The 27,443-nt window shown below is 43.6% G+C and overlaps 1 protein-coding gene across 3 annotated transcripts in view; it reads left to right on the forward strand.

Moving 5' to 3' along the window:
* The window catches only part of akap6 (A kinase (PRKA) anchor protein 6), a 490,689-nt gene that overhangs the window by 451,965 nt on the left and 11,281 nt on the right, over nt 1-27,443 (forward strand). For all 3 annotated transcript variants that reach the window (XM_047392958.1, XM_047392960.1, XM_047392959.1), the window contains 3 exons: nt 769-3,726; nt 4,356-5,561; nt 19,292-19,388. In XM_047392958.1, coding sequence (XP_047248914.1) covers nt 769-3,726; nt 4,356-5,561; nt 19,292-19,354 — 4,227 coding nt within the window. In that variant the 3' untranslated portion in view covers nt 19,355-19,388. The remainder of the gene's footprint in view (nt 1-768; nt 3,727-4,355; nt 5,562-19,291; nt 19,389-27,443) is intronic.

The raw sequence follows: 27,443 nt of genomic DNA on the forward strand, positions 1-27,443 counted from the left end.
GTTTCATATCTTGCACAAAGATTCCTTGCAATTATTTCAGAGACAGGATTAATAGGAGCTCCAGTTGGGATTAGAACCTGCTATACTTTCCTTTTTTACAGCAGTTACCCTCTGAAACACAGTCCAAACATACTTGTGGCAAATTGTGTTAGATTTCTTGACTAGTATTACGTAAATCTGCAGAACATCTTTTTTATAGAGGCAGAATATAGCTCAGTTTTTACCAACCAGTTCACAAAAAGAAGCATTAGGCATGGCATGGATTTATAGAACATTGTTTGTTTTCTTCTTTGTCTGTTGTCAAAATGCTATTTATCAAAATAACCAAAGCTTTCCAACATCTAATTCACCACAAGTTTCCTTACTTCCTAACTGGAACAGCTGCAATGACTTTCTCTAGACTTTTATTCTTCTTCTTTTTTTGTTTTGTTTCTGAACACAGGCAGGTCTGATATTTTGATAAACGCAAATACAGAGAATGAGGGTGACCTATTTGGGGTTTTGAGTGATGTAGAATGTACTGAGCAAGAGGAAGTGTGACTTCCATGTTTAAATTGTGTTTACAGGAGCTTTCTATGGCAAATTGTTGCAGACAAAAGACAGATAAAAATGGGAAATTTTGATCTTTCACTCATCCTCTAGAGTTGAATATATTTAAGAAAATAAAAAAATTTTGTGGCTTGACTGCTTTATTATGTATTTTAATTTCCCTTAATCAAAACATATAATTTCAAACATGTTTTAACATTTATTCTCTTTCTTCGACAGGTTAATGGAAACATTCTGGAAACAGGCTGGGCCGATCTCCACCAGATTAGCCCAGTGTCATTGGATTCTGTGGCAGGGGCACCAGATGACTCCTGGGAATGGGATGAAACAGATATAACAGTCATGGAGGCAAAGCAACAAGATGTACCACAACCTGACCTCACAACTGCAACCACACTATCAAATCCGCCCTCAAACAAGGCTTTGTCCAATGAGAATCAAGCTGTCGAGATTCAAGCTGATATTCAAGCCACTGAGTTAAAGGAGATGTCTAAACTGAAGGATGGGTCCTCACTGGATGTACAGCACAGCATATGCTCCCATACACCCCCAAACAATAACATATATCAAGTGTTTAGCCTTCACAGTATTGAATTATGCAAGCAGCATATGTTTCCACTTACTTCCACACTAACGCATATAAATGAACCTATAAAAAACAGAGAAGATTTGCTTAAGAGCATCAGTAAGGATTCCTCGTGGTCCTCAGCTGAATCCCTCCCAGACCTCCTGGGAGGTTTATTGTCAAATAGCCAACAACAAGACAAGATCAGTGAATTTCGGAATAGTGAAAGTGAGGGTGGCAGAAAAAGTGGACAGTCGGAAAATAGTCAACGATCAGATTGTGAGAGTGGGATTGTAAGTGACAGTGGAGATTCAGAGATATCAACAAACTCTGGAAAGAAAGCAAAGAAAGATGATCAGGGGGTAGAAAATCAGGAAAAACAAGACTGGAGGAGGAGTGAAGCTACACAAGGACATTATAATTTAGCTCTGGGAAAGAACTGTATTACCCAGCATAAAAGAAGCAACATGGAAATGTCTACGAATTTGGAGGGATGGAAAAAGAATAAGCTTAGAGGTGAAACCAAAAGAAATAAAGAGGAGAGGGAGAAGAAGAGGTACAAACAGGAAGGAGGGGAAGCTGTTGAAATCCTAATAAACGGCCATTGGATCCTGACACCTGCAAATTCTGAATGTGACTTTGATGTGAAAGGCCCCAAAGACTCCTCCAAGATTTGCATGTCCCCGAATGACAACGCAGAGTTTAACATTGACCTTTGTAATAGTTTTGAGATTCCCCCTTGTCTCAACAGTAGGATATCAAGCCCAGTTTTGTCTCAGAGCTCTTCTTTGGAGTCTTTATTGGCTCTGGGTATTGAGTTATTCCCCTCTAAAGAACGGCTACATCGTAGCATCTCGCTGGAAAGCTGCCTTAACAAATGTCACAGTCCTGACGGTGAGGTGGTAGGCAGTCTTGCCAGTCTCGGTGAGCTGAACCAGGGACAGGAGATAAACAGTGATAGAGTTAAACCAAGTGAAGGCATAAATAGTGGAACTGAAACATCTTCTGGGAATCTTAGCCAAAGAACCCTTGATCTCCTGAAACGTTTGGAGAACATTCAGAATCCTCTGCTAGTGAAGATGAAACGCAGTGTTTCTGACAAGTCAATCCAGTCAAGCCAGTTCCTTGTTTCACCCTCTTTAGGTGGCCAACACACTCCACTCTCTGAGAATTTTAGCACTTCATGGAAAGAACAGCCATCACAGATCAATGAAACGTTGTCAAAAGTATCGCTCACCGAACTGAGTAGCACAGAAGACTCATCTATGGAGTCTGAGAATTTTGTCATACTCAGAAATCAGCACCACATTTGTCTAGATCCAAACATGGCAGCCAATACCAGCTCCAGGTCTCAAAGGAAGCAATACCACAATGGCAGCAGCGGTATGAAAGGTGCAGATGATTCAGATGCTACAAGTTTAAGCATGGTGGTAAATGTTTCATGTACTTCAGCATGCACAGATGAAGATGAAGACGACAGTGACCTGCTTTCTTCCTCCACACTGACGCTCACTGAAGAGGAACTTGGTGTTCGGGATGAACAGGATGGGGATGATGAGAGGGTTAATTGTGTGTCCTCTGGCAATGACCAGGATGAGGACAAAGATGCAGATGACATGGAGACCTCCTACGAGCTGGGGCTTGAGTATATGAAGAGGGAGTTACAGAGTTGGAAACGATCTCTTCACACCTCTGCTTCCTCCTCATTCAAAACAGAGGCAGGCCTTTTGGATGAGTTGCAGTGTGGAAGTGCTCCATCTTCCACCTTCACATATTCAACTACACAAACATTAGAAATCAATAACAAGGCTGGCAACAATACAGCAAGTAGAAAGGAAAACAAAGATGACAACAGAAAGAATGTGACAAGAAGTTATATCAGCCAGTTTGACAATGATGTGGAGAATGGAAATGTAGACCACAGCTGTTTACATGAAAAAGATGAAGATGATGACCTTCTCCAAGAAGAGTCTGGCTTGCTCACTAAGAAAAAAAATACTTTAGGGGAATTGTATTTCAACATCAAAACAGAGAAGCCAGTTCAAGATGTTGACAACTTGAGAGCTGAAATGGATTCAAGTTCAACAAGACATATTTGTTCATCCCCATCAAAAGAGCTCCTCCTCTTTTCATCCAAGCGTGCTTCCTCTTTGGTGGGAGAGCTGAGAGGAGAACTCCCCTGCCACAGCACTATCCTCCCTACACCTACTTTGCTGTCTCCAGTTTACTGCAGATCCCACAGTGCATTGGACAACAGCCAATCGATTGCTGAAGGACGGAAAGCCATCACAATTCAAGAGAAGTTTAAGTTCTCATCATTGGTGACAGAGGAGACGAGGAGTGAAGTCCGAGCAAAAGATTCACATCTCCTTTCCAAAAAAAGTCACAAATCCTATTCCTCCTGCTGCAATCCCTCCCTCTTGTCGCCCCATCCACAAAGCGGAGATGAATGCGAGAAAGAGAAAGTGCATGACTTGGTAATGGAGATTATTGACATGTCCTCTGTAGCACTAAAAAGCAAAAAGAACCAGTCAGATGGAGTAAACCACGGGGAGACCAGTGGGTCTGTCCAAGACCAATCCTCCACATCACTAGCACATGCCAGAGACAAGGTACAATTTTAATACTACAGAATACTCCAATTCAGACTATTTATAAAGCTACCACACATTTGTAAATTATTGCATGACTAAAGTAAAAACATCAGACATAAATAAATATGATTTTGAAGCTGTCCTATTTGACATAATATATTCTGTGCATTTCAAGGACACATTAATTCAAAGGAAAGTTATCTTATTTGTTTATTCAGTTGAAGTAATTCAATGAATCGCATCACAGATCAGAACTCTGAGGGTGTAATTACAAATGTTTAGTAAATAAAGCAATCGTAATGTTTTCAGTCACTATTTTTTTCAAAGGCAAAATGAAATTATGCAGAAAATGTTCTTTTCAAAAAGTGTCATAATGTAAAACATTAATATGTAAATAAAGATTTTATGGTGTGATAATCATAATGAACAACAAAACAGAAAATGATCAAATTTTATTTGTATAGTTATTCTTGGTTGAACTTTTCGTTTTTAAAATCAGATTTCACTTCACACTAGCCTTTATCAAAGCAACACAAAATCATACATTTGTCTGTGTTTCTTCGTGACAATCAATATTGCTTAATCTTAATTTAGACTCTGCTTAGAAACCAACACAGAAGCAAAAACTGTTAATTTTCTCTCTTCAGGTGCTTGAACACTCTCACAGGCCTCTTCATCTTCGGAAGGGAGACTTCTACTCCTACCTGTCTCTCTCCTCCCATGACAGTGACTGTGGTGAGGTCAGTCAGTGTGCTGAGGACAAGAGCTCGACCCCTGTGCCCTACAGCATTCCATCCTATTTCACATCAACACAAGCCCTAAACAGGCCAAGCCCCGAGCTATTTCCAGGCACCAAACAGCCAACATCTATCTTTCAGTCAGCTCAGTTGACCAAATGCTCTTCACCTAACCTGACCGCTAAGAACAACATTGGCTGTTTGGATTTGAAGTGTTTTGACAGTGAAACTACCAGTGTCACAAATGGAAGCCAAGCAGAGCAGTGTTCTAGTCTCTCTCTGTCCATACCTCCCAGTCCTGACATTAGGAATGAGGAGACGCTGTTTGAAGCCTGTACAGAGGAAGTTTACCTAGGCCCACCTCTTTGCTACAGCATAGTGATCAAAAAGAAACCTCAACCATTCCAGCAAAAACTGTGTTTGGATACCTCATTGGCTAGTGGCAGTGAGATGAACAAAAATGCACCTTCTTTGTCCCTAGAGTGGCCAAATTCAGAACTGGACAACAGGCTGACTGACCACTTTTTCTCAAAACAAGGCTGTGGTTCTTTCCTCGTCTCTCCTGTTCCTGAACCTAGTTACAGCTCATTTTCCACCTCTCCGCTCTTAGGAAGCAACTCCAGCTCTTCAGATGACAACCTTTTTTCTCCGCTGCCTGTATCCACTGGTGCAAAAGAAAAACAGCTCAGTGAAGACCTATATCTCTCCTCTGATGGTATTGTAGGAAAAGTTGCGACTCCTGTGAGTGTCAGCATGCCGCAGGAGAAGAGAAGTAGTAATGAGGGGCCTTCTTATCTTAATCCCTGGGTGCGTGTTGCCCTGATAGAGTCCTTCGCCACAAAATGTTTGGCAGATACTAAAACGTTTGAATCCAATATGGGCACCGTAATGACCAAGATAAGTGTCTCCAGCTTTGCTACTAATCCCTCAAAAGAGCCAGCCACCGCCGCCACGCGTATTAATCCCAAAATTAACTGCTCAGCGATCAGAAAGCCTGATAGGGAGGAGGGGAAGACGGGCAAAGAGTCAGATACTCAATGGACAGAGGAGAAGGAGAAGAGGAGAAAGGGGTGGAGCAGTTCGCAACAAGAAGCAAAGTCTACCATGATGAAACAGGTTAGTATTCCATGTATTTGCACTATCTCCAGACATTATACAGTGCTTAGACACTGGACTCCAATTCTCTGCTTTGGGGATTATTTTTATTTGAGTCTCTCATTGGGAATGAATGCAGTCAAGCTGTGGTTTCCCTATTTCCTTTGCTCCCCTCAGACCTTTCTTTGTCTTTAATCTGCTCTGCTTTCTTTTAGTGCTCTTTCCCTATATCTTTGTATTTTCTACCCTCCTTAACTTATCTATCAGGAATTTACCTATGACATAAGCAGGGTAATTTTGACATGCACTGGTCTTTCCTCATCTTCTCTTCTTCTTCTTTTTAATATCTCCTTTTTCACTGTTTCATCTCCCCTTTTCATCTTTAGTTTTTATCCATTCCTCTCAACATCCCTTCTTTTACGTGGTTTATTTAATTTAATTACTGAATTAGTAGTAATAATAATAATAATAATAATAATTTGGTATGTACGTGAGTTTTACTTTTTGTGATACAAATAAGAATGTCTACAATTTTCTTTATTTATAAGCTTTTAACCAAGAATGATTGATACAAGAAATAATAGAAAATTAATCTAATTGAATACCTTTAAGATAAAAATATTTTTCACCAAAAACTACCAAATATATATCCTGTGTGCCTTAAAAAGCATATATCTTACCTAAACAATGTGAATAACTTTTATGAAAGTAATTTTACAAAATGTTTTTGATTTTGCCTTTTTGAGAATGTGTGTATATATATATATATATATATATATATATATATATATATATATATATATATATATATATATATATATATATATATTTATATATATTTATATATATGTCAATGTGTTTACTTGATGTTAAGGCCAAAATAAGCGAGCAATGCTATCCTTTCTTTTATTCAGTGGCCTGGTAGTGTTTTTTCTGGTGGCGTTTCATGTTTAATTATACAAAAAGCAGGTTTTTCACTTTATATTTTGCTCAGTAGACGTGACACATTACTGCCCGAGTAGTGCTTGCATTTCCTACACTATTAATATACGATAACATCTTCCTTTCTCATATCAAAAGACACAGCAGAAGATTGTATTATGTAAGATTGTTTTCTAATATAATAGAGAGGACGGCCACCTGCTAGACTAGGGGCTGATACATTTCAGACATGTCAAGGAGATTAACACATCCAATAAAGTTGCTATTTGATTCCAATTTTTTCATATTTTTTTACTGGCACATGTCTGCTTCTTCAATAAGTTAATCTTATCACTGCTATCTGACCCCTCTCTAGTGGTTAGTTTTTTAGAAACTCCATTACTCATTACTATCAGTGTATAATAGGTCTTTACATTGTTACACTTCTAATTTATTTCTTGACTATTTGCAATTGGCACATATGTCATATTCTGATGAAGTTGTGTTTTTTTTTTACTATATTCGTGTCAAATTAAATTATGAATTCCATTGAAAAACAAATGAGGTATTCACCTATGAAATATACCAGAATGCGTATAGTATCACATTTGATACTAACATTTCCACCACAGGTATTTTAGAAAATATTCTAGAATGTTTTAACTTAATCTGAATTCTGTGATTCTGTTAAAGACTTATTGTCAAAAAAACAAAAAAACTGGTTGTATTTTGGGGCAATAGCTGGTAGGAAATACAGGGCCTTTGCCTGGTTTTAGCAGGAGAGTAATGTTGGCAGAATTTATATTTGGCGGACATTTGCCATTTTCCTCCGTTTCTTGCAACATTCTGTGGAATGTTGGTGCCAAAATTTTCCAGAATTCTTTGTAGAACCCTGCTGGAAATCCATCTGGGCTTGGAGCCTTTGAGGGCGTCTGGACTTCAGCTGATGTCAGTGGTGCATCCAGGGCCATTGATTAAGTGTCTGAAAATTTAGGAAGTGTTACTTTATCCAAAAATTAATCAATGTTGTTATCTGATGGGTCTATCTTTGGCAAGTCTAATTAAATAAATATTGTTGTCTTTTCATAATTTGTTTTTAGCTGGTTAGCTAAAAAGCTACCTGATACATTGTCATGTTCAATGTTTTCTATTTGAAGTCTTCTAACAATTTAATGGTTTCCTCTCATTCTTGAATAGGTTTGTTTTCTTTTTTCTTATGTGATGAGAATGAGAATATTTTACCTCTCATCACTGCTTTCCCTGCCTCCCAGAGAACAGATGATGTCCCAGGCAGGTCATTATACACAGAATATATGGTGCACTCTTTTTTTAAATATTTGTTAAAATCTTAATCCTTAAGCAATGATATATTAAACCTCCAGCTTTTACTTTGTGGATTTTCTTTCTTATTTACTAGAGTTAAGGAGACATGTGCATGATCACTGACAGTATGGGTGTATGTCAGTGTCTGAAATGTCAGTCAACAACGAGCTGCTGACTAAGAAATAATCCAGACGGGAGTAAGAGTGTTGGACATGTGAGAAGAAAGTATGTATATTCTCTGTGATTAGGGTGAAGAGATCGCCATGTATCGCAAAGTCCATAATCACTCTTGTACTGTTTAACTATATTTATTGATTGCCAACTGCGCTGAGTCCCTGTTGAGCTCAGCCTGTCGATTTCTTTATTTAGGCCAAAGTTGAGATTGACCCCAGGAAGAAGTGAGCAAGTGTTCAGACAGTGCAGGAAAAAAGTATGGCAGAATGGGGGTTCATCAACATTTTGGGGCATATATACTGACAATACATAACTTTTGGTTATGTATAGATATTTTATTTATTATAGATCTACCCTCTGGATCTGTATATGTGTCTAATACTGTTAAGGTAACATTTTTGTGAATTAAAATTGTTACTCTCCTTTGCCTAGAATTATGGCAGGCAGAAAAAAACTTACGAATCTCACTTGATTTAAGATCATTTGTAGCTGTGGCGGATTTATAAATTTTTTGTAATAAGACATCTGCTATTAGTCTTTTAATTGGTTAAAAATCTTAAACGTTTTCTTTCTGCTGCCGGCTCCATGCACATTCTATGTGACAAACCTTTGTGTGTCCATAGTTGTGCGGGTGTAGTTAAAGTTGGACAGCACCTGTCACCATAGAAACAGATAGACCCAAGTGAAATCATAGTTACTGCTTGGGTGTTGCCTGACTTTAAAGTCCAGAAGCGATATCAAGAAGAGATATAGCAGAGAAAAACACAGAAAATTAAGAAAGTGCTGTTGGTAAGAGGGGGTGATAGATGTAATGTTATGTTATGAAGGTGTGCAGGTGTGGATGTGTGCAGGTGTGCATGTATATGTGTGACAGAAAGAAAAAAGAGTGAGAAATAGATGTGGTAACAGGCAAAATGAGAGGAGACCAAAAGGAGTGGATACCCAAAACCCCAGCCTTGGACCCACCCACATCAAACGATTTAGACATCATACTGAGTTGTGTTCATTAGATTACAATTGCCATTTATCTAACTTCTTATCCAACCAGTGTTACATGTTTTAGACTAACCTGCTTTTGCTCCTAATGAAGCTACGGAGTTATTTCCTGGTCCCTGAACAACTGACATAGTGTTTATCTACAGCCACTGCAGATCTGGTGCATTTAGTCATATATTTCTTACTGATTGGGAAAAATACTCGCCAACGGAGATAGAGTATCTCCTTTGGAAACTGGTCATTAATGCTGAAGTTTGTTCCCTGTAGCTCTTAGCCCCAACTTCTGACCTGCTTTTCTTCCTTGTAGTGCTCGAAATTTTTCTACAATTGGCAGAGGCCAGTTGTGATCTGGCTTCTTACCTCCAAGCTGTTGAACACAATGGAATGTGATGTTTTTTACCTTGTCACTTGGGAGTTTCAGCTGGACAAGACAAGGTTTTCCCGCAGTCCCTGAGTTTGAATATTCAGGACACTTTAATTTTTTTTTCTCCAGACAGCATTGTCATTCCATCGGTAAGTGTTTTCACGCTATCCCTCAGCATTTGGTTGTCAGCTGTGAGCGAAGCTCTGTGGAGAACTTCCACCAAGGGGAGACAAGCATCCAGGCTGGTTTGCTTCTTGCCGATAGAGTCCAGGACATCAGCGTAGCTTTTCTCTGGAGAGATAGTAGAGGTGCTGGCCGAGCACTCCTTTTTAATTTTATTTATTTATTTATTTATTTATTTATTTATCGTGTCCTGTCTGGCAGAGTAGCATTCAGAATTGTTGTGTGAGTGCCAAGAAGAATCCCAACAGATTTACTTTCACATATTGAGCATTGCAGATAACGCATTAATGCTCTGCTTAATATTTATAAAATAAACTTTATTTGAAACTACTTTGGGATTATTTCAAATGTTATGGAGACAGAAAGGAAAAGGAAAAAATAATAAGCACAAACGAGAGAGAGGTGGAGTGAAAAGGAAAAAGGGAGAGGAGAAAAGAATGGAGAGGGAAGGATCAACATATTACAAGAGAACACTACTTGCTTCTACACCTGCAGAAACATATACAATAACAGCATTGTTACCAAAAAAGTGCTCGGTACTTATAAATCCAAAATGTATTTAGTGGTAACTGTGTCTCAATTTAGAACATTTGTGTATCTGTTAACACCTGAATCTAAACACTTGTGGGTCTGAGTGTGAGCGCACTTGTGTATACAAAGTTTTTCCAGGGAAGCCAAGGGAGCTGCATTGGTGAGCGCACTTGTGTATACAAGGTTTTTCCAGGGAAGCCAAGGGAGCTGCATTGGTGAGCCCACAGGCCCAACTGGCAGATGTCTACGCCAGAGCAGATCCAGCCATGGACCCAGAGACCCGAGACCCCGGGACACATCACTCCCCAAGAAGAGGCCCAACAAAGCCCAGGAGCCCAGGCCCCGGCAGGCAGCCACCAGGAGTGAGCTGGCACACACCAAAGCACCTAACCAATAACAACAAAAACCACAAGTACACCAGCGGGCAGAAACACCAGCCACCTGCAGGTAGTGTGGCGGGGAGGAAATAGGCCCCAATTTGATGGGGGGCCTAAACTGATCCAGGAGAGGGAGCAGCCCAAGACCGAACCTGTCAAAAACAGGCGCACAGTTACAATCACACATTCCGACCCTCATGCGTACATATAAAAACACTCACACCCACACACCTAATGTAAAGACAAACAACAATGGTCGTACACTCACTCACACTTCCCATACATACTCTACACTCCCAGGTCCAGGTGCTGATTACCCATAGGGGCAACCTGCCCCTGGACCAGGAGGTAGTCCCCTTCCCTCCGGGGATGGAGACAGGCAGACCGCCCCAGCCCAGACTAGTGCCAGCACCTCCCAAACTCGGCCCAGACCCCGACCACCCGCCCCGACCACAATCACCAATGACCCCCATCCCTATCAGGTGAGGGGGCCATGTACAAAAGAAGGGCCTACCCAGTCCAAACGAGCCTGCCAACCAGAGCCGCTACAGGATCAAACAGTCCCAACCCCCCAATGAATTCTGATCTCAACTTCATGAGCGCCCTACCCCCTAGGAACCCCGACATGAATATCCCCACAGGGCCACCCCCAACCAGTACACAGATATTGAACACATGCCCCCGAACCCAAACTGGTGTTCATGTTTTTGTTAGAGAGCAGAGGTTTCTTCTTTTGTACACCTTCTATGAAAGTTAAATGCTTACAGTCTCTGTAATTGTACAGTCATGCTCTTTCATTTCAGCAGTAGTAAGAGTCTGCCCCCGAGCCTAAACGCTACAACGACAATGGAAAGGGCCCGCGCAACCTCACCCCAACTTCCGCCCACAGGCACAACAGGGCAGACACCACCGAGCACCGTGCTCACAACATAACCCCCGACCCCACAGCAAGACAGGACAAACTCACCCAGCAAGTGGACCCCGGCCAGCGGCAAGCACCCGGGGCACCAGCCTCCGCTTACAATCTCTGTAATTGTACAGTCATGCACTTTCATATCATCAGTAGTAAGAGTCTGCCCCGAACCCAAATACTACCCCAGCAAGGGAAGGGCCCTGCGCAACCTCACCCCAGCCTCCGCCCACAGGCACAACAGGGCAGACACCACAGAGCACCGGACCCACAATGGAACCCCTGACCCAACAACAAGACAGGACAAACTCACCCGGCAAGTGGACCCCGGCCAGCGGCAAGCACCCGGGGCCGGCGTCCCGACCACACAAATACACCACCACTGCAACAATAACCCAGGAAGAAACATTAACCAGCTCAGTGACCAAATGCTAGTGACCCCACATCAACATAGAGAACACAATCCCCCCACACGCTGCAGCCACTCCACACCACCCACCAGCCCGCCGCCCTGATCCCTTCTGGACACGACAGCCAGCAGAGCAGCACACTGCCAAACCATCCACCCAACACCAGCTGCCCCAGCCCGCACGCCAGGTAACCAGGCCAAACACAACCCGCCAGCCACCCCAGTGCAGGCACAAGACATGTTCTACTGCCCATACCACCTGACCGCAAACTGCTGCCCGGCGCTGCAAGCATTGCAGGAAGCAATCCCAGGAGAGCCAAAATGCCAGTCCCTGCACCAATCAACCCCCAAGAACCAAACCCCAACCCCAGCCCAGACCTTGACCAGAAGCACCGCTCCCACTCCTGGCCTCTGACCCCAGATGACAAACACAAACTTTAAAAAGCTACAAAAGCCTACCTCCGCCTGCTCAAATGTGGTGTTGACGTGTGTTGTTGTACTCGTACTCGGCGTCTTCCGCTTTATCCGGGACTGGGTCATGGGGGCGGCAGACTCAGCAGAGATGCCCAGACGTCCCTCTCCCCAGACACCTCCTCTAGCTCCTCCGGGGGGAGCCCAAGTCGTTCCCAGGCCAGCCGAGAGACATAGTCCCTCCAGCGTGTCCTGGGCCATCCCCTGGGCCTCCTCCCGGTGGGACGTGCCTGGAACACTAGGAGGCATCTGATATACATGCCCGAGCCACCTCAACTCTATTCTATGATGATGAGCTGGCCAGGTCCTAATGCAGGAAAGCATGAGGTTCTGTTTCTGAAATGATGTATTTGGTTAATTTCAAAGTTGTCCTCTTTTCAGGTATGTGGTGCTCTTTGTCTCTGTTCTCTCTGGCAAACTTTAAACTGGTGTTCATGTTTTTGTTAGAGAGCAGAGGTTTCTTCTTTTGTGTACCTTTTCTGAAAGTTAAACGCTTACAGTCTTTGTAAATTTGCAGTAGTAAGCGTCTGCATCACATTTATGGGTTTTGGGCTACTTTTTTAAACATCCTATGTTCTGCTTTCAGAGTGAACTTGCTTGGGTGGCCAGGGAATGTTTGCAGTTTTTTTTCAATGTCCTCCATTTGTAAATTATTTTCATTCGGATGAATGGCTGATTTAATTTTAAACCTCTTTAAAGACTTTTCCATACCTATTAACTACTACAATTTGCTTTGTGAGGGCCTCAGACTGCTTTTTCAGATTATCAATGCATTTCACTTTAACTTTAACACTCAGAACACCATAAATAAAATCTACCTATGTCAGCACATGTGGACACAGCATCTTGGAGCTCTCAGCAACTTAGTAGTATTTATGTTTTTAGCTTAGTTGAGTTAGTGTTCACTGATGACATACAATTGAGTTGAGCTTCTTAAAGTTGGAATTACACAAGACTTTTTTTTCCTGGGGATACAAATTTTATTCAACCTAAGCTCCGCCAACCAGGTCCCAGCCACCATTACAACAATCCTACCACATCTGAAGTGTCAAAAACTGCGCAGGGACAGGAAGCAGAAGCAGGGCAAGAGAGTCGTGCTAAAGCTGGGCTACAAACTAACCTCCTATAGACCCTATAGACCTGCTTTGCCTAGCCTCTTTCTCTCCAACAATCGAAATATGCCTGAGGATTACTTCCCGCTGTATGGATACCTGTGTGGCATACCTGTGTCCCTTAAAATGCAGTCCTTTTTACCTTCCGAGGGAACTGAAAGCCATTTTTATTATAGTTGTTTACATCCTGTCTAAGGCAAAGGCACAGTTAGTGCTAGTGGAGCTACATGATGTCATCAGTAACCAACTGAATACACATCAAAAAGGGGCTGTGATCGTGGCAGAGGATATTAATCATGTTGGACTAAAGATTGTGCTACCCAAATTTAATGAAAACATGGATTTTACAACCAAGGAAGGAAACATTCTTGACCAGGTTTGCACTAGTATTCCTGGAGCTTTTAAAGCTGCCCCATCTCGACACCTGGGATTATCTGACCACATATCTCTACAGACCTCTGGCCTTTAGGACCAGTCCAGCTAGCAAAACCATCCACACCTGGAGTCAGGAATCAGCTGCAATGCTAAAGGACTGTTTTGAAAATACAAACGGGAAGTTATTTATATGGTCTGTACTGTGACGTGACTTTGTTTTGGCCTTGTTTCATACTATTTATGTTTTTTGCATTACTGCCCACAACCAATTTCCCTTAGGAGACAATAAAGTATATCTTATCTTATTTGAGAAGTGTGCTGTCTTGAAAGACTAAACCTAAACTGTCCTAGCCTACAAAACCTTTTGCACTGAAAATGTTGCAACCACTAGGACCATCAGAATGCACCCCAGCTATGGTTCCTGGTTGGGGAGCATTCTGATGGTCCAACAGCAAAGTGTGGTCTCTGCTCAGGGCACAAGGTTCTGCCTTTAGGAGTGGGGATACAGTGGTCTACAGCAGTGCCCGTAGTGAGTTGAGGAGAGGTATCAAAGAGGCAAAACACACTTACCAACTGTGCATCCAATCCCACTTAGACGCATACAAATCACGCGGCATCAAAGCCACAACAGCCTACAACAGGAGCGCACCAACCAGGAGTCCATGCTTCCAGATGCACTGAAAGCATTCTTCACTCGCTTCAACAACATCAATAGCCAAGAGACTTCAGTAACCACACCTCCACCTGGTCAGACGCCCACCCTCATCTTATAGAATCATCAGGTGAGGTTTACTCTGCCAAGGTACAGTAGCATCAAAGGAGTTGGACCTGATGGAATACCAGGCCTTGAAGTCCTGTACTGACCAGCCAGCGGAGGTGTTCACAGATGTCTTCAGTTTCTCATTACAGGAGGCTGTAGTCTCCACATGCCTGAAATCAACCACCATAGTACCTGTGCGCAAGAAACAGTGTCATGTCTAATTTACTTTTGCCCAGTGGCCCTAACACTAGTCAGTCAGTCAGTCAGTCATTTTCTATACCGCCTCATCCATAGTGGGTCGCAGGAAAGCTGGTGCCTATCTCCAGCAGTCTATGGGCAGGATGCAGGGTACACCCTGGACAGGTTGCCAGTCCATCGCAGGCAACTGGCCCCAACACTAATGACCCTAATTGGTCTTAACACTAATTAACTTGCCCTAACACTAATTATAATGAAATGCTTTGTGAGACTGGTCTCACGCCACACCAAAAACAACATCCCTGGTGACCTGGACAATCACTAGTTTGCCTATAGAGTGAATGATCAACACAGGATGCTATCTCAAAAGCATAACATGCAGCCCTAACCCATTTGGAACATCCTAATACCAATGTGAGGATGCTATTTTAGACTTCACATAAGCATTCAATAAATGTCCCATTATCTACTGAAAACAAAGCTCAGCTCACCTAGGGCTAGGCACTCTACTCTGCACCTGGATACACAGCTTTCTGATAAACAGACCTCATAATGTCAGGGTGGGGAACCAGAGATCTTATACTGTCACACTGAGCAATGATGCACCACAAAGCTGTGTTCTCAGCCCTGCTTTATTTACCCTCTTCACACGACAGTGCTTCCATCCACCCCTCCAACATAACAGTGAAGATGGCTGATGACACCACTCTAATGATGATGAGACCCACTACAGGGAGAACGTTCAGCAACTGGACATGTGTTGCACAGAGAGTGATGTAATACTGAAAACCAGTATGACCAAGGAGATCATTGTGGACTTCAGGAGAACCCAGAGAACAGGCCCACCACATTTCTTCATAAATGAGGAAGAGGTGGAGAGGGTAAAAACATCAAATTCTTGGGTCTTCACATTGCCAGTGATGTCTTGAAGTCCATCAACACCTCCCACCTGGTCAAAATGGTACAACAAAAACAGTTTTTCCTGAGAAAGCCAAAGAAGGCCAAGTCACCCCCACAACTTCTTGTGAAGTTTTACAGAAGCACCATTGAAAGCATTCTGTGATACTGCAGTACAGTCTAGTTCAAAAAGCAGCACTGCTGAAAACAGGAGAAAGTTGAACCGTGTGCTGAAAACAGCACAGAGGATTGCGGAAATTCAGCTTCCCAGCTTGGCCTCAGTCTACCAGGGCTGGTTCCAAAGGAGAACAAACAACATTGCAAAAGACCCCACCTACTCAGTACATGGACTGTTTGTGCTTCTCCCATCAAAGAGAGGATACAAAGCTCTCAAAGTGCACACAAACAGACTACAAAACAGCTACCACTCATCTGCCCCTCCCCCTACACCACACCAAACACCCCCACCCCAGCCCACCCCAAATATAACATTACCTCAGACGAGGGCCCCCAGAAGCTGAATGACACTCGTTGTACATTCTGGTTGACTCTGTGCCTAATTTATCTGTGCAATACAATATATACAGTATATATTAATTGTTAATGTCTTACTACTTTATTGGAATCTACTCTTGGCAGTAATTAGCGTTTAACTGTATTTTGTTTGCTGCTAATGTTGGCAGCTACAATATTTATTTCGTTGTAGGGTATATACAATGACAATAAGCCTTCTCTTCTTTTCTTTTCTTTTCTCTTCTCTTCTCTTATACTGCATGTCTAAGGTGGACATCTATTTTGTTTTTATTGTTTATTCATAATACTTGAAGATTTCAGTATTATTAATATAAATTGATCTCACATATCCAACATAATACAATCAACAAAAGAAGCACTAATAGATTATGTGAGATTATTATGGCAAGTGCCGTAGGAAAATAAAATTTAGGAACTAAGCAGTCTGCACAGGTGGTTTAAATTTCTAGGAAGAGAAAAAAACAGAGAACATAAAGTTTAAGGGTGGCATAACAGCAAATAACACAAAATTGGAGAGTAGTATGAGAATGTAGCAGAGTGAGGGAAAAGGGTAATTATAACCTAAGCCACTCTAACTATAAGCTTTATCAAAAAGGAAGGATTTAAGCCTAGTCTTAAAAGTAGACAGGGTGTCTGTCTCATGGACTAAAACTGGGAGTTGGTTCCACAGGAGAGGAACCTGATAACTGAAAGATCTGCCTCCCATTCTACTTTTAGAACCTTTAGGAACCACCAGTAAACCTGCAGTCTGAGAATGAAGTGCTATGGAATATATGGAACAATTAGATCTCTGATGTATGATGGAGCTTGATCATTAAGGGCTTGTGAGAAAGAGAATTTTAAATTATATTCTGGATTTAACAGGGAGCCAATGAAGGGAAGGTAAAATAGGAAAAATATGACCTCTCCTTTTTTTCATCAGAACTCTTGCTGCAGCATTTTGGATCAGCTGAAGGCTTTTCACTGCATTTTGTGGACATCGTGATAGTTTGAATTACAGTTGTCCAGCCTTGAAGCAACAAATGCATGTGCTAGTTTTTCAGCATCACTTCTGGACAGTATGTTTCTAATTTTTGCAAAATTCCGGGGATGAAAGAAGGTTAAAGCACTGATAATTCTACCAATTGAAAGCATACAGGTCCTTCTCAAAACATTAGCATATTGTGATAAAGTTACTTATTTTCCATAATGTAATGATGAAAATTTAACATTCATATATTTTAGATTCATTGCACACTAACTGAAATATTTCAGGTCTTTTATTGTCTTAATACGGATGATTTTAGCATACAGCTCATGAAAACCCAAAATTCCTATCTCACAAAATTAGCATATTTCATCCGACCAATAAAAAAAAAGTGTTTTTAATTCAAAAAACGTCAACCTTCAAATAATCATGTACAGTTATGCACTCAATACTTGGTCGGGAATCCTTTTGCAGAAATGACTGCTTCAATGCGGCGTGGCATGGAGGCAATCAGCCTGTGGCACTGCTGAGGTCTTATGGAGGCCCAGGATGCTTCGATAGCGGCCTTTAGCTCATCCAGAGTGTTGGGTCTTGAGTCTCTCAATGTTCTCTTCACAATATCCCACAGATTCTCTATGGGGTTCAGGTCAGGAGAGTTGGCAGGCCAATTGAGCACAGTGATACCATGGTCAGTAAACCGTTTACCAGTGGTTTTGGCACGGTGAGCAGGTGAAATCTTCATCTCCATAAAGCTTTTTAGCAGATGGAAGCATGAAGTGCTTCAAAATCCCCTGATAGCTAGCTGCATTGACCCTGCCCTTGATAAAAGACAGTGGACCAACACCAGCAGCTGACACGGCACCCCAGACCATCACTGACTGTGGGTACTTGACACTGGACTTCTGGCATTTTGGCATTTCCTTCTCCCCAGTCTTCCTCCAGACTCTGGCACCTTGATTTCTGAATGACATGCAGAATTTGCTTTCATCCAAAAAAAGTACTTTGGACCACTGAGCAACAGTCCAGTGCTGCTTCTCTGTAGCCCAGGTCAGGCGCTTCTGCCGCTGTTTCTGGTTCAAAAGTGGCTTGACCTGGGGAATGCGGCACCTGTAGCCTATTTCCTGCACACGCCTGTGCACGGTGGCTCTGGATGTTTCTACTCCAGACTCAGTCCACTGCTTCCGCAGGTCCCCCAAGGTCTGGAATCGGCCCTTCTCCACAATCTTCCTCAGGGTCCGGTCACCTCTTCTCGTTGTGCAGCGTTTTCTGCCACACTTTTTCCTTCCCACAGACTTCCCACTTAGGTGCCTTGATACAGCACTCTGGGAACAGCCTATTCGTTCAGAAATTTCTTTCTGTGTCTTACCCTCTTGCTTGAGGGTGTCAATAGTGGCCTTCTGGACAGCAGTCAGGTCGGCAGTCTTACCCCTGATTGGGGTTTTGAGTGATGAACCAGGCTGGGAGTTTTAAAGGCCTCAGGAATCTTTTGCAGGTGTTGAGAGTTAACTTGTTGATTCAGATGATTAGGTTCATAGCTCGTTTAGAGACCCTTTTAATGATATGCTAATTTTTTGAGATAGGAATTTTGGGTTTTCATGAGCTGTATGCCAAAATCATCCGTATTAAGACAATAAAAGACCTGAAATATTTCAGTTAGTGTGCAATGAATCTAAAATATATGAATGTTAAATTTTCATCATGATATTATGGAAAATAATTAACTTCATCACAATATGCTAATATTTTGAGAAGGACCTGTATATATAATAAAGAGAAATGGCCCGAGCACTGAACCCTGTGATACTCCACAAATAAACCCTGGAGTTTGATGATTTATCATTTACATGAACTAACTGAAATCTGTCAAACAAATAAGATTTAAACCAGCTTAGTACTGTTCCCCTAAACCCTACAGCACATGCCGGCCTTTCTAAGAAAATATCGTGATCCACTGTATCAAAAGCAGCACTGAGATCTAACAGGACAAGTACAGACACAAGAACATCATATGAGGTCATGAGATAATGGACTGGTGTAAGTGCTTTAAAAAATAAAGACAAAAAAAGAAAAAGTTAAAATGATTATATAGTTAAGTTTGTTTTATTTAAAAGGCTTACTATTTTTTTGTATTTCCATTTACATAACATTTTTCTGATCACTTTAATCCATCAAATCTTTACATTTCTTGTGCTTGCTTAATATCTTTCTGTGTTTCTTTTTTTTTTTCTATTTCTCTACCTGTGATGTAGGCTGGCTTTTGGCCAGTTGTCAGCCAAGCCATTGGAGCAACACAAGATGGAGCAAACCCATAGTGAGGTCCCCAAGTCTCGGATGTGAGGAGTCAGAGTAAGTTGCATGCAACAGCCTGGCAATTTGTGGATCAGATAACAAAAAATCACATTTGCTTAAAGCAAGAAAAAAAACAACGTTTTTTGTGAACAATACCAATAGAAATACACATCTCAGTTAATCTATTATCAAGTTGGTTACTTTCCAAAGGAACTGGAGTCCTGGACCATCCAATTGAAATCTCTTGTGTCACAATAAACCTGTTTAACCAAACTCCGCTTCGTAATTGTTACCTGCTCAAGAGTCACATGGTTCTACATTATGACAGAACAATCTCACCATTCTGACTCTGCAGTGCTCTGTGTATGGCAGCCTCACTTCTGACAGTGCCAGTGTAGCTCACCACTGTCAGTGTGTGAATGTTTGTATGAATGGGTGGATGACTAAATGTAGTGTGAAGTGCTTTGGGGTCTCTGGGGACTTGATAAAGCGGTATACAAGTATAGACCATTTACCATTTCCATTCTCCGATCCATCAGTCAACAACAGTTCAAACCCTGGTCGAGCTCTCCAAGCAGATTCATTATCTATGCTCCAGACTCCTTCTTAGATGATGCCAGTTGGATATCATATGTGATAGGATTGTTCAGGGGGCAAGCTTTAAGGTGGGCTGAAACCCTGGTGGATGAAACCACTATAATTTTATTAACTTTGATGACTTCCTTGACCAAGTCAAAAAACCTTCTCCCTTAGATGTAATGAGGAGGAAATTGCCACAAGGTTGTGAAATTTGTAGCAAAACCACAAATCTGTAGCCAAACTGGCCATTGAATTTTGCACCTTAGCTGCTGAGTCAGGATGGAACCTGCTGGCTCTTAAAGGGGTGTTGCATAACTCACTCTGCGAGAAATTAAACAAGGAATTAGCTTGTTGCAACACGCCTAAAACTCTAGACGAACCTAGTAACCAAGCCATTCGGATGGATAATCGCCTAAGAAAAGGAAAGGAAGAAAGGAGACTACAAATAACAGTTATTTCTAAGTCCGAAAGCCCAAGACCTTTCGTGACATCATCAGAGCCACTCCCACAGCTCACTGTCCTGGTCCGTCAAACGAACCTATGCAGCTAGGTCGAGCCAATCTTTCACCCGGTGAGAAACAGAAACGCCTGATTTCCGGGCAGTGCCTTTATTGTGAAAAAGTCAGTCACTTCCAGAACCTGGTAAATCCTGCCTTAGTTCAAAGATTACACATACCTGTTTCATCACCTCTGGTAATCATCACAAACTCATTTTTATTTTTCATCTTCTCCAGTAAGGAGGCCCACGTCATTTTAGGTCACCCCTGGTTACAGACTCGTAATCCATACATCAATTAGGCTGAATTCCGCATCCAAGCCTGGAGTAAAGCCTCTCATACTGGAGGTCCAGTTTGCATTCAGCTGTTTTTCCCAGTGACACCAACCGTGATAACCTTGAACAACCTCCAGACCTATCTAACATTCCAACAGAATACCATGATCTTCAGAAGGTCTTTGGCAAAGATCTGGCCTTAGACTGATTACGCAACATTTCCAACTCAAAATGTGCCTCAATGAAACAATACATAAACGATTCTCTTAAAGCAGGAATAATCCAGCCATCATCCTCTCCAGTTTTTTGTTATGTGGAGGAAAAAGATAAGACCGTTAGACAATGCATTGATTACAGAGAGTTAAACCAAATAACTACAGGTCCTTCTCAAAATATTAGCATATTGTGATAAAGTTCATTATTTTCCATAATGTAATGATGAAAATATAACATTCATATATTTTAGATTCATTGCACACTAACTGAAATATTTCAGGTCTTTTATTGTCTTAATACGGATGATTGTGGCATACAGCTCATGAAAACCCAAAATTCCTACCTCACAAAATTAGCATATTTAAATAAAATAAAAGTGTTTTTAAAGCAAAAAACATCAACCTTCAAATAATCATGTACAATTATGCACTCAATACTTGGTCGGGAATCCATGCGTGGCATGGAGGCAATCAGCCTGTGGCACTGCTGAGGTCTTATGGAGGCCCAGGATGCTTCGATAGCGGCCTTTAGCTCATCCAGAGTGTTGGGTCTTGAGTCTCTCAACGTTCTCTTCACAATATCCCACAGATTCTCTATGGGGTTCAGGTCAGGAGAGTTGGCAGGCCAATTGAGCACAGTGATACCATGGTCAGTAAACCATTTACCAGTGGTTTTGGCACTGTGAGCAGGTGCCAGGTTGTGCTGAAAAATGAAATCTTCATCTCCATAAAGCTTTTCAGCAGATGGAAGCATGAAGTGCTCCAAAATCTCCTGATAGCTAGCTGCATTGACCCTGCCCTTGATAAAACACAGTGGACCAACACCAGCAGCTGACACGGCACCCCAGACCATCACTGACTGTGGGTACTTGACACTGGACTTCTGGCATTTTGGCATTTCCTTCTCCCCAGTCTTCCTCCAGACTCTGGCACCTTGATTTCTGAATGACATGCAGAATCTGCTTTCATCCGAAAAAAGTACTTTGGACCACTGAGCAACAGTCCAGTGCTGCTTCGCTGTAGCCCAGGTCAGGCGCTTCTGCCGCTGTTTCTGGTTCAAAAGTGGCTTGACCTGGGGAATGCGGCACCTGTAGCCCATTTCCTGCACACGCCTGTGCACGGTGGCTCTGGATGTTTCTACTCCAGACTCAGTCCACTGCTTCCGCAGGTCCCCCAAGGTCTGGAATCGGCCCTTCTCCACAATCTTCCTCAGGGTCCGGTCACGTCTTCTCGTTGTGCAGCGTTTTCTGCCACACCTTTTCCTTCCCACAGACTTCCCACTGAGGTGCCTTGATACAGCACTCTGGGAACAGCCTATTCGTTCAGAAATTTCTTTCTGTGTCTTACCCTCTTGCTTGAGGGTGTCAATAGTGGCCTTCTGGACAGCAGTCAGGTCGGCAGTCTTACCCATGATTGGGGTTTTGAGTGATGAACCAGGCTGGGAGTTTTAAAGGCCTCAGGAATCTTTTGCAGGTGTTTAGAGTTAACTCGTTGATTCAGATGATTAGGTTCATAGCTCGTTTAGAGACCCTTTTAATGATATGCTAATTTTGTGAGATAGGAACTTTGGGTTTTCATGAGCTGTATGCCACAATCATCCGTATTAAGACAATAAAATACCTGAAATATTTCAGTTAGTGTGCAATGAATCTAAAATATATGAATGTTAAATTTTCATCATGACATTATGGAAAATAATGAACTTTATCACAATATGCTAATATTTTGAGAAGGACCTGTATAAAAAAACAATACTTTCTCATTACCAGCCTCAGCCTTTGAATCAGTCCATGGGGCTACTATGTTCAGTAAGCTAGACCTTTGCAATGCTTATCACTTGGCTCATATTCGAGAAGGGGATGAATGTAAAACCGCCTTCGAAACCTCCACGGGTCACTATGAATAATTAGTGATGCCGTTCGGACTCACCAACGCCCCCGCAGTCTTCTAAGCCCTAATAAACAATGTTCTCAAAAACATATTCTCATACTAATACTAATCGTCTTCCGCTTCATCTGGGACTGGGTCGTGGGGGCAGCAGACTCAGTAGAGACACCCATACGTCCCTCTCCCCAGAGACCTCCTCCAGCTCCTCCAGGGGGAGCCCAAGGTGTTCCTAGGCCAGCCACGAGACATAGTCCCTCCAGCGTGTACTGGGCCGATCCCTGGGCCTCCTCCCGGTGGGATGTGCCTGGAACACCTACCAAGGAAGGTGTCTAGGAGGCATCCTGTATAGATGCCCGAGCCACCTCAACTGGCTCTTCTTGATTTGGAGGAGCAGCGGCTCTACTCCGAGCTCCTCCCAGATGGCCGAGCTCCTCACCTTATCTCTAAGGGAGTGCCACCCTACAGAGGAAGCTCATTTCAGCCGCTTGTATCCGGGATCTTGTTCTTTCGTTCATGGCCGTAGGTGAGGGTAGGAATGTAAACCGACCAGTAAATTGAGAGCTTTGCTTTTTCGGCTCAGCTTTCTCTCTACCACAATGGACCGGCACAGCATCCCCATTACTGCGGCAGCCGCACCGATCCATCTGTTGATCTCCCGCTCCATTCTCCCGTCACTTGTGAACAAGACCCCAAGATACTTGAACTCCTCCACTTAAGGCAGGAACTCCCCTCCAACCTGAAGAGGACACGCCACCCTTTTCTGGTTGAGGTAATGGCATCGTACTTGCAGGAGCTGATCTTCATCCCAGCCGCTTCACACTTGGCTGCGAACCACCCCAGCGCATGCTGTAGGTCTTGGCTAGAGGGGGCCAGTAGGACCACGTGATCTGTAAAAAGAAGAGACAAAATCCACTGGTCCCCAAACCAGACACCCTCTGGCCCTTGGCTCCACCTAGAAATCCTGTCCATAAAAGTTATGAATAGGAACGGTGACAAAGGGCAGTTCTGCCAGAGTCCAACATTCACCGGGAAGAGGTCCGACTTAGAGCCGGCAATGCAGACCAAACTCCTGCTGCGCTTGTACAGAGACCGATGGCCCCTAATAAAGAGCCTCCGACTCCATACACCTGGTGATCCGCCCACAGGGCACCACAAGAGACACAGTCGGATGTCTTCTCCAGGTCCACAAAACACATGTGCACCGGTTGGGCTAACTCCCATGAACCCTTGAGTACCCTGCAGAGGGTGTAGAGCTGGTCCAGCGTTCGACGACCAGGACGAAAACCACACTGCTCCTCCTGAAGCTGAGGTTTGACTATCGGCTGGACTCTCCTCTCAAATACAGCCTCTGTTTCCACCATGGCATGGGTGATGGCAGGATTGAGGAGATCCTCGAAGTACTCCTTCCACCGCCTGATAATGTCCCCAGTCGTGGTCAGCAGCTATCCACCCACACTGTAAACAGTGTGGGTGAAGCACTGCTTCCCCCTCGCTTCGAGGCCAACCGGTAGTCCTTCTCCATGGCCTCACCGAACTCCTACCAGGCCCGAGTTTTTGCCCCTGCCACAGCACGGGCCACAGCAGGCTTGGCCTTACGGTACCCGTCAGCCACCTCAGGAGTCCCACAAGCCAACCACAGCTGATAGGACTCCTTCATCAGCTTGACAGCATCCCTTACTGCTGGTTTCCACCACCGGGTTTGGGGAATGATGCCGTGACAGGCACCGCAGACATTACGGCTACATCTACAGTGGATGCAGAGAACATGGTTCACTTGGACTCTATGTCTCCAATATCCCCCAGAATCTGGGCACTTACTTGCAAACACTCACTCGCACACACACGCATGCTCAAGATAAACATATGCACCCCTCACACCACCTTCACCGTTCCCAGCATGATGTTGTTTTGTAAACTTGTTGCTTCTTTGTGCAGAGGTTTTTTGCAATCTCAAACTGTATCCTGCTAAGGATAAAGTGTGAAATGTGATTTTTTCCCTCTACTTTCCTAATGTGGGCTCTTTTCTCATCTAGCAAGGGCAGCGCCTGTGAGTGGGCAGCAAAGCCTCGGTGACCCGTCCCCCCCTTGTCTTATGTCATGATGTCTGTTTGGATGGGTTGTACTGGAATTCTAATTTCCCCTCGGGGATCAATAAAGTATCTTTGAATTGAATTGAATTAAAGCTCTCCCAGAGGTGGGAGTTTTATACATCCCTGGCCAAGTGCTCTGCCAGTCGTTCCCAGCAGACCCTCACTATGCGCTTGGGCCTGCCAAGTCTCTCTGGCTTTCTCCTCTTCCCCTCACTTCACCCGAGTGTCCGAAGGTCTGCCGACATGACAGCAAAGTCGATCATCGACCTCCTGCGTAGGGTGTTCTGGTGCCAAGTGCACTAATGAACACCCTTATGCTTGAACATGGTGTTCATTATTGACAATCCGTGACTAGCACAGAAGTCCAATAATGAAACACCACTTGGATTCAGATCGGGGAGGCCATGTCTCCCGATCATGCCTCTCCAGGTGTCACTGTTGTTTCCCACGTGGGCGTTGAAGTCCCCCAGCAGAATAATGGAGTCCCTGGTAGGGGCACTATCCAGCACGGCCGACGGGGACGCCAAAAAGGGTAGGTACTCCGCACTACCGCTCGGCTCGTAGGCCAAAACAACAGTCAGAGACTTGTCCCGAACCTGAAGGCGCAGAGATACGACCCTCTCATCCACTGGGGTAAACCCCAACACGAGACGGCTGAGCTGGGGAGCAACAAGCAAATCCACCCCAGCTCGCCGTCTCTCTGCCGTGAGCCACACCAGAGTAGAAGAGAGTCCAGCCCCTCTCGAGGAGATGGGTTCCAGAGCCCATGATGTGTGTTGAGGTGAGCCCGACTATTTCTAGTCAATATCTCTCGACAAGCTCAGACTCCTTCCCCCCCAGCGAGGTCACATTCCGCGTCCCAGCCTAAGCATCCAGAGATTGGGCCGCCGAGGTCTCCACCTTCATCTGCTGCCCAATCCTCTTTGCATCGGTCCCTCATGGTTCCCCCTGCAGGTGGTGGGCCCACTGGGGAATGTGGGTCCCAGTGCATTACGTGCACTGGGGCACAGGAACCTCGCCTATCTCCAATCTGCGAAGCGCCTTAACTCACGTCAGTCCCGTTGGTCGTTTTTCTTTTCCTATCCCATCACTTCTCCCCAAAAGATCAGTCTCAACAGCCTCAAACCATCCTCCCTCAGTCCTGCATCATCTGTGCCCTCTCCTGGGACCTAGAAGACCGAATTTGCCAGGCCCAGCAACAACAACCAAACCCAGGAGAGGGACCCCCTGGCCGCATGTACATCTCTTCCACCATCCGATCCAAGGTAATAAGTTGGGCTCATTCATCTAATTTCTGTGGCCATCCCGGCTCCAGTCATACTATTGCCTTTATCCGATGTTATCTCTGGTGGCCTACTCTTAATAAGGACCTGGTGGAATAAGTGGCCGCATGTGCTACATGCCATCCTCTGTTATAGACCTCAAAGCCATGTTACCTCATAGTCCTCACTAAACTCCCTTCTGCTTCTGACTACTAATATATCATGTTTTCAGGATCCATTGCCTCCCCATTGAGATAGTTTTTGATCACGGACCTCAGTTCATCTCTCAGGTATGGAAAGACTTTTGTACAGTTCTAGGTGCCCAATCCAAACTCTCTTCCGGATTTCACCCCCAAACCAACATTTAATGTGAGCGTCTAAACCAGGAGATGGAGAACACCAGCAGATGTCTCTGCACAAACAATCCCACTTCCTGGAGTCGCCACCTCATATGGAATCAGAATCAGAATCAGAATCAGAAAAGCTTTATTGCCAAGTACGTTTTTGGACATACAAGGAATTTGTTTTGGCATAGTCGGTGCAATACAATACAAATTAAACAGTATAAACATATCTACAATATAATATAAATATATGTGCACAGTTTTAAGTGAGTGAGAGTAAGTATAGAGCAGTATAAGATGCAAGAGCAATACAACAGTGCAGGTGATCATTGTGCAAGTATGGCAGTGCAAGTAAAGCAGGAGTCCAAGCTGAGCGTTAATGTAACGCATAGAGTTACAGGTTACAAGTGTCCTGTCAGCAAAAAAAAAGGGGGGGGAGGGAGAGTGTCAGGGTGGTTTCCAGTGTGCTGGTAAGCACATGTTTAATCTGGGAGACGTGGAAGGTTGGATAGATGCGAAGGTTAGATGGCAAATGGAGACGAACTGCAGTAGGGCTCATCAGTGATTCAGTTTTGTGAGGTCCAATGGAGCGAGGAGCAAGTTTTTTTAGACATAGATTTATAGGGAATGTCACAGGAGGAGAGCCAGACTTTCTGACCTGGTGAGTACTGTGGTGCGGGTGTGCGCTTCCTGTCAGCATATTTTTGGTTCTGTTCAGCAGTGCGTTGGAGTGCTCTGACTGTGTTAGACCAGATGTATTTACAACGGCGGATGTGATAATGGACTGATGTGACTGAGGTATCTCTTTCGTCTGAGGAGAAAAGTGGTGGTTGGTAGCCCAGCAAAGCTTCAAAGGGGGACAGACCTCTGGCTGCAGAGATTTGTGAATTATGAGCATACTCTACCCAGGGTAGAAACTTACTCTAGTCAGATGGGTTGGTGGAGGTGAGGCATCTGAGGGTG

This window comes from Girardinichthys multiradiatus, chromosome 19 (genome assembly GCF_021462225.1).
Source record: "Girardinichthys multiradiatus isolate DD_20200921_A chromosome 19, DD_fGirMul_XY1, whole genome shotgun sequence".
NCBI classification, from domain to species: Eukaryota; Metazoa; Chordata; class Actinopteri; order Cyprinodontiformes; family Goodeidae; genus Girardinichthys; species Girardinichthys multiradiatus.